This window comes from Mus musculus, chromosome X, assembly GCF_000001635.26.
Source record: "Mus musculus strain C57BL/6J chromosome X, GRCm38.p6 C57BL/6J".
NCBI classification, from domain to species: domain Eukaryota; kingdom Metazoa; phylum Chordata; class Mammalia; order Rodentia; family Muridae; genus Mus; species Mus musculus.
Window position 1 is genome coordinate 163,007,029 of NC_000086.7, and position 15,177 is coordinate 163,022,205.

The 15,177-nt window shown below is 40.9% G+C and overlaps 1 protein-coding gene across 11 annotated transcripts in view; it reads left to right on the forward strand.

Annotated features, from left to right (window-relative positions):
- Ctps2 (cytidine 5'-triphosphate synthase 2) overlaps positions 1 to 15,177 on the forward strand; it is a 133,274-nt gene that overhangs the window by 105,761 nt on the left and 12,336 nt on the right. For all 11 annotated transcript variants that reach the window (NR_033143.1, NM_001358398.1, XM_006528912.2 and 8 more), the window contains one exon: positions 4,034 to 4,178. Coding sequence is in view for 10 of the 11 variants with exons in the window: in NM_001358398.1 (NP_001345327.1) it covers positions 4,034 to 4,178 (145 nt within the window). In the remaining variant the exon portion in view is untranslated. The remainder of the gene's footprint in view (positions 1 to 4,033; positions 4,179 to 15,177) is intronic.

The following is a 15,177-nucleotide window of genomic DNA, read 5'->3' on the forward strand; positions in this document are numbered from 1 at the left end:
TTTAATGAAGGCTGGAAAGGAAATGAGAGCTGCTGTAAAACCTTGCAGTTTTTAAAAGCTCACTACGAGGGAATTCATTTTATGAAGGCAAATTCCCCAGAAGATTCTGATCTTAAGTACCCTTTAGAAGCATATCCACGAGTCTCTACTGTCCCTTAAGGATTCTGAGAGGAACAAGGCTCGAGATTTGTTAGAATGTCAGAATGTGCTTTAAAGTGATTAAGAGCATTATTTTTTAAAGGTACTTTGTTTGACTGATAGGGCATCGTCAAAATAAAAACTCTTTCATCATTCTTCATATCCACACAGAGACTTTGTTTGAATAAAATGATTCCGAGCAATGATCCGTTCATTTAAATAGTCAGTTTCCGGCTGTGACATGATCTGTGTCACAGCTTCTCTCTGTAGCTCTGCAGAAACACAAGGACTGTCTTTTTTTCTTTCTAAGACATCCCTAGATATTATGCTATAATGTTTAATGTGTTTCACTTTAAAATTATACTGCTCAATTTCTTCTCTAAGTGCGGATGACTTTTCTTCCTTTTGAAAATAAGCTTTTCTTTATTTTTATTTTTTATTTTTTATTTGTTTCTGAAAGCGTATTACATTTATTTACTTCTTTGTGGGGGTGGACATGAAGGATGGGCCTCATGCCATGGCTTCTGTATAGAGGTTAAAGGACCACTCTTGACTCCTTCCTTCCACCACATGGGCCTCAGAGATGGAATTCAGGCCATCAGGTTCAGTGGAAGCAAGCCATCTTAACTGCTGAGCCATTTCCTAAGACCCTTGTTTTTTTTTTTTTGTTTGTTTATTATTTTGTTCTTCTTTGTTTTCCTGAGACAGGATCTCACTAAGTAGCTGAGGCTTACCTGGAACTTGCACTGTAGACTAGGTCACCTTCAACTGTGTGGTGAGCCTCCTGTCTCTGCCTCCTGAATGCTGGGCTTTCACAGGCTTGTACCACTATGTTTGAAGGTTCTAGTTTGCTTTCCGTTGTTATAAATACTATGACCAAAAGCAACTTGGTGAAGAAAGAGTTGATTTTGACTTATATTTCCAGGTCATGGTTCATCAGTGTGGGAAGTCAGGGCAGAGACCATAGAGGAATACTGCTTCCTGGCTTACTTTCCAGATCATGCTCAGTTTTCTCATGCACCCCAAACCCACTCACATAGGGTTGGTGCCACTCACAGTGGGCTGTCCTCCCTCATCAATAAAGGTGATCTCATATAGGCATGGGCATAGGCCAGTCTGGTTGAGGCAGTTCTTCGTTTGAGATTCTCCTTTCCTAGGTGACTCTAGTTAGGTTATATCATATTAACAATAAGAACTAATGAGAATACTGACTTTTTTGTTGTTGTTTTGCTTTGAGACAGGGTCTCTTGTAACCCAGGAAGTCCTTAAACTTTAAGGACTGAAGATAACCTTGAACTCCTGATCTCCTTGCCTCCCCTTCTGGGGTGCTGGGATTATACCCCTGCACTAACACATTCAACTCTTTTCTTCTTTTGTTGAGAGAGAAGGTATCATTCCTTGCACCAGGCTTTCATATGTGAGCAGCCCTCTAATGCTAGGATGCTTTTGCTTAAATATAGGTATTCCTCCACTGGCTTTTCTGAGATCAGATCTGTCCAGTAGAATTTGCTTCAATGAAGAAACTATTTTGCCTGTTCAGTATAGTAGCTACCAGCTATTGAATGCTCAATTAATTTGTGTGTGTGTGTGTGTGTGTGAGAGAGAGAGAGAGAGAGAGGGTTCCCAAAGGCCAGAATGTACAAAGACATCACTGTCTTCTTCTGTTTGTATCTGGTCTTTGCTACTATGTGGGTTGTTCTTTTACCCACCCTTTATCTCCCCTGGCTTCACCTCTTGACACTAGATAGGAGACAAACAAGGATAGAGGGGAGAGAGAGGAGATGGGAGAGAAAAAGGATAGATGAGCAGAAAGAAATTCCTGCATCTAATTTCTTTCCTTTGTTTCTTTGACCATGGCTACTAACAAACTATAGCCAATCTCTCTAAATGACCCACCCCACCTCTCAGGGCCCTTGAATTTATGTACCCTCTGAAAAGTTCCCAGAATTCCAAATGTCACACAAGCTCAGAAATTATTTACAGCTGGCAAAACCATGCTTCTGCTAGAGCACGAGGCAAATCATAGTCGGTTCAAAGCAGCCCCATATCCCCACACCAGGGATTTAAACAATAACACATTCTTATAATATTTCTGTGTTTTTTCAAGAAACCAAAGCACCAGGATTCTCAAAACTATCATATCTATCATGCTCTACAGGCACCAGCAGCGGAGCCTTTTTTTTTTTTTTTTTTTAACGTGGAAGCTAGGGATTTGAATTCAGATCATGCTTGCTTAGAAAATGCTTTTATCCACCAAGCCATTTCCTCAGTCCTCAGTTTTAATGAATGCAAATAACTTATTGTAGTTCATAGTTTGGGGCTCCATTAGTGACAAGAGTTTGTGATTCTTCAATTCTAAGCTATATCTAAATTTTTACTTTTTAAAGATTGTGTGGGTGTCATATGAGTTCACAAGTGTCATCACACATGTGTGGAAGTCAGAGGACAGTTTTTCAGGAGTCAGTTCCTTCCCTTTCATCATTTGGCTATAAGGGATTGAACTCAGGTCATCACCATACTGAGCTATCTTGCTGGTCCCATACTAGATTTCTATATCATTTGATAAAACATTGCACTGAATGAGCTAAATTTACCTTTGTTTTTGTCTATAAAGCATTTCATATTATTATCTTCAGTTTGATACATACTTCAAATTTGGGAGTGTAGCACAGTGACCATGCTCTACTAGAATAGTTATGTCAGTAGACACAAGTTCAAACAAAGTATGTGTTCCTAAACTGGAAATAAACATAGATTTTTTTTTTTTGAATTCTGATTTGGGGAAGAAATTGAAATCTCAGAAAATTCCTACCCAGATTTAGAAATGCTGCCCTTTTAACTCTGGCTGTTCTAAAACAGAGGACTCTTGGTATCTGGGAAAAGGCACTTTTCTGTTTGTATCATGAATTTCTGATATAGGAGCTTCTTAGGAGCCTGGAACTGAAAATTGCTTCTATTTCCCCCATGACAATATATACTCATTTGTAACGCAGGAAGCATGGGAGTTAAAAAGTAACTTGAGGTGCTAGAGAGATTGCTTAGTGGTTAAGAATATTTACTGTTCTTAGAAAGGACCCAGGTTAGAGGTTCCTAAAACCACGCTGACAACTGTCTGTAACTCCAGTCCAGTGGATTCAACACCTCTTCTGACCTCCATGGGTTCCTGTATATGCATGATGTGCAGACATATGTACAGGCACGCACACACACACACACATATGCATGTATATATATATATATATATATATGTATGTATATATACACACACACATACATATATATAATTAAATGTTACATGATATAAATAAAAATGAATTTAGACCTGGTGAGATGGCTCAGCGGATAGGAACATTTGAATGAAAAGCCTTCTAGAATCAGGCTGGGGCTGGGAATGTAGCTACATTGGTAGAATGCTGGCCTAGAATGCAGGAGGCCCTGGGTTCATTCCCAGCATTGCATAAGCCTCATGTAGAGGCACCCACCTATAATTATTAGCACTTAGGAGATAGAGGTAGGAATATCAAAAGTTCAAGGTCATTCTCAACTACAGGAAAGTTCACGGGTAGCCTGTGCTACATGTCACCCTGTCTCAAAAGAAAAGAGAAAAGCAGGCTGATGTTCAAGGAGACTTTATCTTCACACTCAAAAAGCTCTTGCTTCACTTTCCTTAGTCTAGCATCGTCACCACTCCCCCAAAGAAATTCTAGGTCTCTAATTAAGTGAAATCTGTTTTGCAGTTTGGAATTGTATTACAAAAATGGATCACAAAAGTAACTCTGTTGGCAAGTTAATCATGTCAGTTCTTAGAATGGGATGCTGCTTGACGATATAGCAACCTTTGTAGTGGGCCTCATGCCTGTTTGACTCAGTCGCTTCATATTTGCTTTCTTTTCAGGTCATCCATATTTCATTGGTGTCCAGTTCCATCCTGAGTTTTCCTCTAGGCCAATGAAGCCTTCCCCTCCGTACCTGGGGCTCTTACTTGCAGCAACGGGGAATCTGAATGCCCATCTGCAGCAGATGAACAAGCTGCCATACAGGTAACCAGCGTAATGCTCCCAGCAGTAGGCCAAGACGTGTGCTTACTAACATGTTAGCTTTTCAAAAAAATTAGTATTGTTATGGAATTTAAGTTTTGAAAAAAAAGTATGCAGTCAAGCCTCTCATTTTTCTGCATTCTATCTTTGGTATCATACCTAAAGTTTTTCCTGTGGAAAGATCTTATAAATCATAACTCCAATATTTTCTTCTAGCACTTTCATAGTTTAATATTCAACAGTGTATTTGGACTCCATTTCCGTTAAGTGTGTAAAGGATGGTATCTGATTTCTTTGTCTCCCCTGAAAGTTAAGTAAATCAGTTTTCATTTCATGAATTTCAGTTTAGTTCAAGTGATGATCCCTTATACAAAAGTTTAGGTAAACTTTTGCTATTCTTTTCATTATCATAGCATTAATGGAAATCAAGATTATATCTACCTTACTAACATTATAGTGGTGTATGCCTGTATTCCCAGTATTTGAGAAGCTGAGGCAGGAGGATCATGGATTCCAGGCCTACCTGGTGTACATTGGCAAGATATCATGTCTTTTGTTTTCATTTTTAGAGACAAGGTCTCTATAGCCCAGGCTATTCTCAAACTTGCTATGTAGCCAAGGATGACCTTGAACTCTGGGTCCTCCTGCCTCTAACTTCTGAGTGTTAGGGTTACAGATATGTGTTACCACAGTTAGCTGTCCTAGACATGGAACCCAGAGATTCATGTGTGCTAGGCAAGTTTTCTTATCTATTAAACTATGAATCTCCAGCCTAAGATACCCTGTCTTCATAAAACAAAAACCAAAACAAGATATAGGGGAGGAGGGAAGGTATTGCTCTGTTCTCCTAATTTCTTTTTTTTTTTCAGCTAAACTAGAATGAGAATGTGTGTTATTTATTTGGAAAATCCAAACCAATAATTAACAGGAGCTTAAAATAGAAATATCTTGAGTGATCAACTCTGAAAATCATTATACCAACATATAGATTACACTAAACAAAGTATGGTAGTCTTTCCTGTACCTCTCAGGTCATCTGAAGAATTGCATTAAAAGATAAAATTATAAACAGAATGAAACATTGAAAAACTGTCTAAAATTAACTAGGGTAATGGTCACAACAAAGAAGAAATGAACTCAGTGTTCCTGCTTGATCCTATTTTTCTTTATATACATTTCAAATGCTATCCCAAAAGTTCCCTATACCCTCCCCCCACCTTGTTCTCCTACCCACCCACTCCCGCTTCTTGGCCCTGTACTGGGGCATATACAGTTTGCAATACCAAGGGGCCTCTCTTCCCAATAATGGCCGACTAGGCCATCTTCTGCTACATATGCAGCTAGAGACACGAGCTCTGGGGGTACTGGTTAGTTCATATTGTTGTTCCACCTATAGGGTTTCAGATCCCCTCAGCTCCTTGGGTACTTTCTCTAGCTCCTCCATTGGGGGCCCTGTGATCCATCCTATAGCTGACTGTGAGCATCCACTTCTGTATTTGCCAGGCACTGGCATAGCCTTATACGAGACAGCTATAACAGGGTCCCTTCAGCAAAATCTTTCTGGCATATGCAATAGTGTCTGGGTTTGTGGCTGATTATGGGATGGATCCCCTGTTCTCCTAATTTCACAGGTGAGTGGCACAGTACTTGTTAGGATCAAGCTAATGTCATAATTTTCACTAAGATTTCATCACATTTAAATAATAATTTGGATATGATTTATATCTATATTTATTCTCATCTAAGAATATTGTATGCATTATACGTAGAAAGTTTAGAAGTGGAAAGAACTACCTATAATATTGCAGACCTAAGAAGGATGATTGACCATCACAGGGATGCTATGTGTTGCTTAGACTCTCACAACCATAGCAGGATTTCTGTTGAGATCAGGTCGCATTGGTACAAGGTGTGTCTGTGAGCTTGTGTTGCATAAGCCGCTGAGCCATCTCTTCAGTCCCCGCAAGTCTTCTTCCAGTGAGTGGCATTATTGTTCAGAAAAGCTCGCAGTTCTAGTACTTTTCTTTTCTGTGGGTTCACATGGGAACAGCTTTCCGTGGCTCACATGCCTGCGGCCTTACCAAACTGATCATCATTCCTTGCTGTCTTTAACCAGGGCAGTGGCTTCCCAACTTTGTCTGAGGGCTACCACCATGAGGAGCAGGATAAGGGGACTCCAGATTCTTCCTTGCTTCAGCTGTGCTCTCCAAATACACTGACTTGTGTGCTGTAGTTCTGCACAAGCGATTTCATGCATGGAAACATTCCTGTGTTCTCAGGCTGGAATATTTTGCAGATTGAAAATTCCAGTGTGGAATTCCAAACCACACGTGTGCTGTGACATTTTATGGCTGTCTTATGCTCTCTATTATTTCAGACTCTCATGTAGGAAAAGAGGGAATTGGGCTGGTGAGATGGCTCAGTGGGTAAGAGCACCCGACTGCTCTTCCAAAGGTCTGGAGTTCAAACCCCAGCAACCACATGGTGGCTCACAACCATCTGTAACGAGATCTGACTCCCTCTTCTGGAGTGTCTGAAGACAGCTACAGTGTACTTACATATAATAAATAAATAAATAAATAAATAAATAAATAAATAAATAAATCTTTAAAAAAACGAAAAGAGGGAACAATGGAGCAAGTTAATTGGCTGAGAGAAATTATATACTCATAAGTATTTGGCTGTTTGCAGGCATCAGCTAACAAGTGAACACTGTGTGGCTTGTGTGGTCTAGCTGTCCTTCTACCCACCTGTTATGGGAGGACTATTGATTCCTGCATGGAGGCTGGGCGTTTCTGAGTGAAGCTCATTTAGAGATGAGCACTTGCCTGAAACTCCTGAGCCAGATACAGTGTTGGAGAGAAAAAAAGCCTTCGTAATGGCACTCATTGCAATTTCAGCTAACCTGTAGGCCTCTATGGATCTTCATGAATCACAATGCTTCTGGACAGGCAGCATTCCATTTATCCTTGGCTGGCTGGCTATCTAGCATGGGTTGCTCTCCACTAAAGTGGTAGGTGCAGGCAGCAGAGGAAGATGGTCTAAACCTGATAGGTTGCAGGGATCTCAAGAATGGCGACTACTGGCAGGTGTAGTTGCACATACTTATAAATCCCAGCACTGTGGAGACTAGAGGATTACTGAATGTTCAGTGCTGCTCTAGTCTTCACTGTTGATTCTGAGCCAGCCAGGGCTACATATCAAGACCCTGCCTCAGTAAAGCAAAATAACCTCCCAAACAGTCTAGGGAGTACAGCTCAGTTGTGCAATGTTTGCTCAGCCTGAGGTTTGATCCCTAGCACCATATAAACCAGGCATGATGATGATGATGCATGCCTATAATCCCAGCACTTTGGAAGTGGAACCAAGGGGGTCAGAAGTTCAAGGTCATCAAGGCTAGCCTGGGCTACACCAAACCTTGTCTCAAACAAACAAACAAACAAATAAACCCAAACCCTCCACAAACAACAAATGAATTCCCTAAAACACAGGAATGGTGACTAATAATCCCGTGACAGACAGCAGGGTTACAATGACTGTTGGCCTCAGCTGCTCCCTGGCACCACTGTAGCATTACTGAGTTTTTGAAAGGCAGGTGACTGCTTTGTTGGCCACTCTGATATTAGCTGACTTAGAGCTCTTAGACATGTTTCTTTCAAACATGGTGGCTACTTGTTATCAGCTTGAACATGAATGGTGGAAGAATGACTTCCCTCCCCTGAGTTTGTCTCTGATGATGCTCAACCCAATGGCACTTGGGCAGCCTGTGTCTTCAAGGTGCAAAATCTTTGACTTTACTAAGAACACCTGGGCTATAACCACTGCATTCTGTCCAGTGGAGAATATTTACCATTCAGCACTTGGGAATTGTAGTAAGAATATTATTTGGGTTTTAGAGCTGGTGAGCTAAATTGTCAGCTACTTGGTTATCTCTGCTGAATGGCAGCAGTTCTAAAGGACAGTTTTCTCCTACATTTAGGCTTACAGTAGTTGGTTCAAGGGTATAGTCATTCTAGGGTAGTTTTTTTTTAAGTTTTAAAAAATAAATTGTTGAAAAGTACATGTAAAATCAGGCCAGAGAGATAACTTAGTGAGAAAAGATGCTTGCTGTCTAACCTGACAATTCAGAGTTTGGTCCCCAGGATCCATCTGGTGGAAGGAGAGAAATGACTCCCACAAATTGTCCTCTGACCACCACACATGCATCCCCCCTCCAAAAAATGTAATTTAACAGTACATGCATGCATATTTTTTAATTCAAGCATTCAACAGGTAGAGGAAGGCACAGCTCTGACTTTTAAGTTGTCCCATGTCTGCTATTGAGTTCAGGCCAACCAGGGCTACATAGTGAGACTCTGTCTCACAAAAGAAAGAAGGGGAAGGAGGAGGAAGAGGGGGAGGAAGAAGAGGAAAGAAAGAAAGGAAAAAAAGGAAGAAGAAAGCCACCATCTCAGGTGTAGTGGTTCATACCTATAATCCTAGCATTTGTGAGGTTGAGGTTGGTGAGTCACCATGGGTTTGAGGCCAACCTGAGCTAATTGTTTTGAAATACAAAACAAACAAAAAAACCACATCAAACTAAGAGCTTTGTTTTGAGGGTCCCACTTAAGAATACCCACATGCTCAATAATTCTTGAGTCAAAATCAGAATGTAGTTGTAGTCACAGTTAGTATTGATTTATGACAGTGATGTTGTATGCATAGAAATCAGTCAGGGACAAGATGGAAGCAGAGTTTGTACAAGGCCATTTGTAGGTTTCCTGGGCTCCCTTAATCCCTTAATCTCTTCTGTGATATCATCGAGTACACCCTCATGTATGCATGTGTGTGTGTGTGTGTGTGTGTGTGGTATTTCTGCTCACAGAATTTTATATTTGGCGTTGAGATGTTTCTACTAAGGGCTGGTCACTCAGATATTCTCTGCCTAACATCTATCAAATTTCTAGACTCCCAGAAGGAAAGAAGTGTTCATCATAAATCACGATCTACAAACAATGTAGACTGCCCCCACCAAAAGCAACCTGATTCAAGTCAGTAGCAGAGAATTCATTCTGCAAGCCAACAGCTGTAGACTGACCCTATAAGCCTTTTGAAAGATGGTGGCTTCCAGGTTAATTCTTTTTGGGTATCTTCTCTACTTTCCTGGAAGAAGATTCCCTCCTTGATATCTGTAAGGAAATTGTGGAATAATGGTCAAAAATGTCACCTTTAAAGTGGAAAAAAAAAGATGATGTGTAGGCCATTGTCACTTTGATTGATTGGTTTGGTGAAGCCCAGGTGGTTTCGGAAGATGGGCAGAGGGAAGCCTCTCTGCTAGCCTGTGCTGATGTGACAGACGAAGAGGATGAAGCAGAGGAGAAAAATGACTCAGGTGCTTCAACAACAAACTCTTCCTGACAAATGTCTGTTCTGAGACACAGATGTGGAAGATGTTCTCAGTGCTGAGAAACTGGAGGGAAGACTCACTTTGGGGTGTGTCCCAAAGGAAGAAGGAACAGGACAAGATGCAGAGGGAGAAGGACAAACTAGCCAATCAGGAACGCAAGGAGAAGGAAAAGAAAAGGCATAGAGGAGGAAACACTAGCTATGACCTTGGGCTCACTCTGCCCCTTCCACCCCTGAATTGATCGTGTGTCTGTAAATTTAAGAGAACTGAGACTAATGTATTTACCAGATTTTCCTAAGGCTTTTTTGTTTACATGTTCAAAAGGAAAATCACAGTCACTTGAAACGATAAAATGTGCCATGCTCTGGTGGTGTGGGCAATCAATTATAGTTAATATCTTTTGCAAAGATCTGGAGTTAGGGTAACCTTTCTATTTTAGTACTGAAATGCTGTGCTCTTCTGGCTGGCTGTTTCAAAAGGCCTCCCCTCATTTTGTATAATTAGCCAGATCCACAAAGCTAACATCCTGAAGGAAACATGACCATTCCTTCTGAGATAAGAAGACGTGCAAATTGCTTCTGGGGTAATATCTGCCTCAGAATGTAGTGGACTTTTGTTTTGAAGCAGGGTTTCATTCTATAGTCCAGGCTGGCCTGGAACTTGTTGCAGTGTCCTTGTCTCAGCTTTAGAATTATGGGGACAAAGCACAGCACATGGCTTGTGGCAACAGTATTTTATGGCTGAGATATCTAATGAAGAGTCCCACCAAGATCCAGATTTTATAGGAAATCAAACTAGGGAAGTGGAAAACGTTATTTAGAGTGAGATAGATCTAAGAATTTTTTTTTCCGAGACAGGGTTTCTCTGTAGCCATGGCTGTCCTAGAACTCACTTTGTAGATCAGGCTGACCTCGAACTCAGAAATCCGCTTGCCTCTGCCTCCCGAGTGCTGGGATTAAAGGGCTGCACCACCACGCCCGGCTCCTAAGAATATTTTTTTAATGTGTCGACTTGGGCTCAGGCTATAGTTATGTTGCGTGCTTGTTTGGCATTTACAAGGCTTTGGGATTGAGCCCCAGTATTAAAGAAATAAAAAAAAAAATCCATGGGAGAAATATGTGTCTTTAAAATAGAGAGCTATGCATTTTTCATATCCTCTGTGACTTCAAGAAAGATGTGTCAGTTTGGGGTATAAGGGCATCATTGCTGGCTAGATTCATTTTTTTGTAATCATGATTTCCCTTGAATCTTCTTGATTTTAATCTTCATTTATCCTGAAGAGATGCCCAACCTTTTAACATTGTGACAGGACTTTTTTAAAAGCTGGCAAAAATCCTGTTTTAAAAGTACATTTATGATTTTGTATTAGGCTGAATTTACAGCTCTCTTCGACCAAGGTTGGACATGCCTACAATATGACTATTAAAACCTAATGATTGCTGATTTAGAGAAACTGAAGGAATTACTCTTTTAGAGAAAAACACTGGAAATTTTGCTAACACAGATACTTTAAAGTATATAGAGTTGGGGGTTAGCAAACTTACGAGCAAATGGAAAAGCTGCGAGAGTCAAGGGTAAGCAGAAATTCTACAGGTCTACTTCTGTCCCAGCAGCATCCAGTTGTAAATAAAGTCTTCCTTTACTTGACTTTGGGCATCAGCTATCAAAAGCCTCAAGAGAACAATTTCTCTGATACAATACAGTAGATACTTACACCAAGGCTTAGACGATTACCATTTACAAGCCAAGGTTGGCCCAGGCTTTTTTTGTTTTGTTTTTTGTTTTTGTTTTTTTTTTTTGAGACAGGGTTTCTCTGTATAGCTCTGGCTGTCCTGGAACTCACTCTGTAGACCAGGCTGGCCTCGAACTCAGAAATCCGCCTGCCTCTGCCTCCCGAGTGCTGGGATTAAAGGCGTGCGCCACCATGCCCGGCTGGCCCAGGCTTTTTTGTTTGTTTGTTTTGTTTTGTTTTTCGAGGCAGAGTTTCTCTGTGTAGCCCTGGCTATCCTGGAACTCACTCTGTAGACCAGGCTGGCCTCAAACTCAGAAATCCGCCTGCCTTTGCCTCCCAAGTGCTGGGATTAAAGGCATGCACCACCACTGCCTGGCCCATTCTTTTTTTTTTTTTTTTTTTTTTTTGTATGGGGCAAACTAAAATGATTTTTTAAAAAGATGATAATGTAAAGACATCTACGATTGAGATATGCAGTCTGTAAAATCTAATATTTAAATCTAGTATTTGGAGGAAGTTTGCTGACTTGTTTTTGTATCATTAGCTGCCTTTGTGCAGAAGAAGAAAAAACATGGTTAAGGAAAAGAGATATGCCGCCTCTTTGTCCTAGAAGTACAGCATTGCAAAACTAATTGCTCTTTTTAAAAATAGACTTTATTTAAGCCAGGAAAAAAAAAGGATAAAACTGGGCTCTTAGGACAATTGAGTAACAGTTTATTTTAGGTATAGCACCTTGGAGCATGTCTCCAAACATCGTTTACTAAGTTTTGTACAGAGAAATCATTTTTTTCATAGCAAAACAAGAGGCAGGGTGGTATTAAAAATAATAGAGAAGGTACTTGTTGATGCACTTTATCTGCTTGACTGTTGCACACCAAACTCGAAAGTCAGAACTGCTTCATAATTAAAAGGGTTCTTAAAGGGCGTGTGTTACTGAATTCTGCCTCCTTCTGTTTCCGTATTCCCCCTAGACTGGACTCCTAGTGCAGTAACTTCATTGTCTTCTTCACAGTTGCCCTTGCTACTTAATTTTTTTGAGTGATGCTGAGGATTGAATCCAGCCAGGGCTCTATAAATTCCTTCTCCCCTTGGGATCAATCCCCAACTTACCATGACACCTTAATCTTTGAATCCTGGAAGCAGTCAGCCAGAGGAGGAGCCCATCTCATTTCTCTTGTCTCTTTCGTTCTAAATCACATGTGACTTCTAACCTGAGAAGAGTTACTTTCCTGTTGACTTCTAGATATAATGTTACAAAAAAAAATGGGGGGAAAAACACACGTAAGCTCAACAGCCTAATACAATCACTGTATTCATACTATCTTTTAGCTTTGTAGGAAGGTCTAATGTATCCTAGACTACCCTCTAACTCAATATGTAGCTGAAAATTGCCTTGAATTCTTCCCTCTTACTCCCTGGTGCTGAGATTGCAGGCTTATACTACTGTACTTGCTAAGTTGTGCTGAGGATTGAACCCAAGGCTCTGCCCATGCTAGGCAAGCATTACATCATGCTACAGGGAAATGTCTCATGCTACAGGGAAATGTCTCTGAGCTTTCAGACCCTAAGCTCTAAAGTAGAGTCTTGCTGAATTCAAACCCAAGTCTTTGTTACTCAGTGCCTGTGAGCTCATCTTTCTCTGCACTAGTTTCTTTATAAAAAGTTTCTGTGGAGCCAGGCAGGTAGTTAGTTCTCTGTGAGTTCAAGGCCACCCAGGGATACACAGGGATACATCGTGATACATCGGGATACATCTTGTCTCAAAAAGGGGGACTGGAAGCTATGGATTAATGAGGCCTGGACTATACCCTAATAATACACACCACATACAGTCCACCCACACAAGATAAAATTTCTTAGTTTACATGGTAGTAACAAAAATTAAGTTTCCCATTGTTAAATCATTTAGCATAGTGCTTGGTATACGATAGGAACTTAAATGTTGTTGATGATGATGACAATGGTGATGATATTAATGTTATTAATTTTAACCTTAGTTCCAGTCACCTTCATCTTTTATCTACTGTGAAGCCTCCTGCTTGGACTTTCTGCCTCTAGTTTTTCTCCTCCTAATTCTTCTAATCCATCTTCTGCCATTAGGATAGTCTTTCCACATGACTTTGGAGCTCAAAACCTTCAGTGGCTTATCTTGGTTTATGGGATAAAATGCACATAAATCCATACAGAACACCTTGAAGTCTCAAAAACTCTCTAGGGGGAGTGTTTATTGCCTTTACCCTCTGGCTATTGATACGTATTCTGGGCTTGCTTAGTGAGAAGGAATACAGATTTATATCTATTAGGATTATGGGGTTTGTGAAGGTGGGCTTGGGGCTCAGGGGCTACTGTACTTAGCACTCTGCCTTGGTCCCTCTAAGCCTTAGAGTTTAAGGCATGCTTGCCTCACTTTGCCTGCTTTGAACCAGAGTCAGATGCACTCCACTTAATCAGTGTGCTGTTCAGTTTCCAGTACTCTCTGAACTTTATGCGATGGGGGGTGATTTTGATGGCAGAGTTGATGCTTTTGGATCTGCCATTCATTGGAGAGTTGTGTCCAAGTTGCCATTGCCTATCCTTAGGACTGCTGTGAAGAGTAATAGACATGAGGTGTGGCACCCTTTATCAAAAGACTGGTTGCCCTTTGTCTTAGTCAGGGTTTCTATTCCTGCACAAACATCATGACCAAGAAGCAAGTAGGGGAGGAAAGGATTTATTCAGCTTACACCTCCATACTGCTGTTCATCACCAAGGAAGTCAGGACTGGAACTCAAGCAGGGCAGGAAGCAGGAGCTGATGCAGAGGCCATGGAGGGATGTTACTTACTGGCTTGCTTCCCCTGGCTTGCTCGGCTTGCTCTCTTATAGAACCCCAGACTACCAGCCCAAGGATGGCACCACCCACAATGGGCCCTCCCACCCTTGGTCATTAATTGAGAAAATGCCCCTCAGCTGGATCTCATGGAGGCACGTCCCCAACTGAAGCTCTTTTCTCTGTGATAACTCCAGCTGTGTCAAGTTGGCATACAAAACCAGCCAGTCCACCTTTTATTGGTACTCTCCTTTGTTATATTTCAAGCAAAAAGGAATTGGGAAAGAAAGCCCGACCTCTTTTGTTGTTGTTTTGTACAGTTCTTTTCAACATCTTTTCATCTCCCATTCCCACCCCCGAGATAGTTTTGAATCCAACCCATACCTTGAGGGTTTCTTTCCTCCCAGGTAAATTATTGTTAATAAGTCACATCTGAGTACTCCGTTGGGGGATTATGCATTGGTTAAAAGGTGCACTTTATAGATTGTGCTTCACAGTGGCATTGATAATATGGTTGTCAGTCAGGGATGGAGTTCATAGTGATACAGACTATTGTGCTTTTAAAGCCCTGCCTGGGTTATAGTCTCTTGTTTACTATGAGATGCAAAACTCATTTAGAGCATACTAAGTTTTTATTCCCCTGCTCTTGTGTTTTATGGCTTCAAGGGGCCTTTCAAGAAAGAAGGAAGTATAGCAGTAACAATGCCTTGGGGAAAACTGGGCATGGCTGTGTGTTTGGAAAAGACACTTTTTCACATGAAATGGATTTTGATACCAAGTATTATAGGAGTGAAAACATGATGAGAGTCCGAACTACGCCATGAAACTCATCTTTAAATTCTATTCACCTCATTCTATTACTAGAGAAGACGTGATTTAATGGTGGCTTCAGGGTAGCATAAAAAGGTAGAATATATGGAGTACCACACCCTTTCCCTAGTGTCTTGGGATGTTTTCATATACTGGCAATTATTAGGAGTCAGGAGTTGTTGACAGAAAGGCTTGCCATTTGTTTTAAATCAATACTATAGACTAAAAACTTTCTCAAATGACAGAAGTGCTTTGTCAGCTGGTGG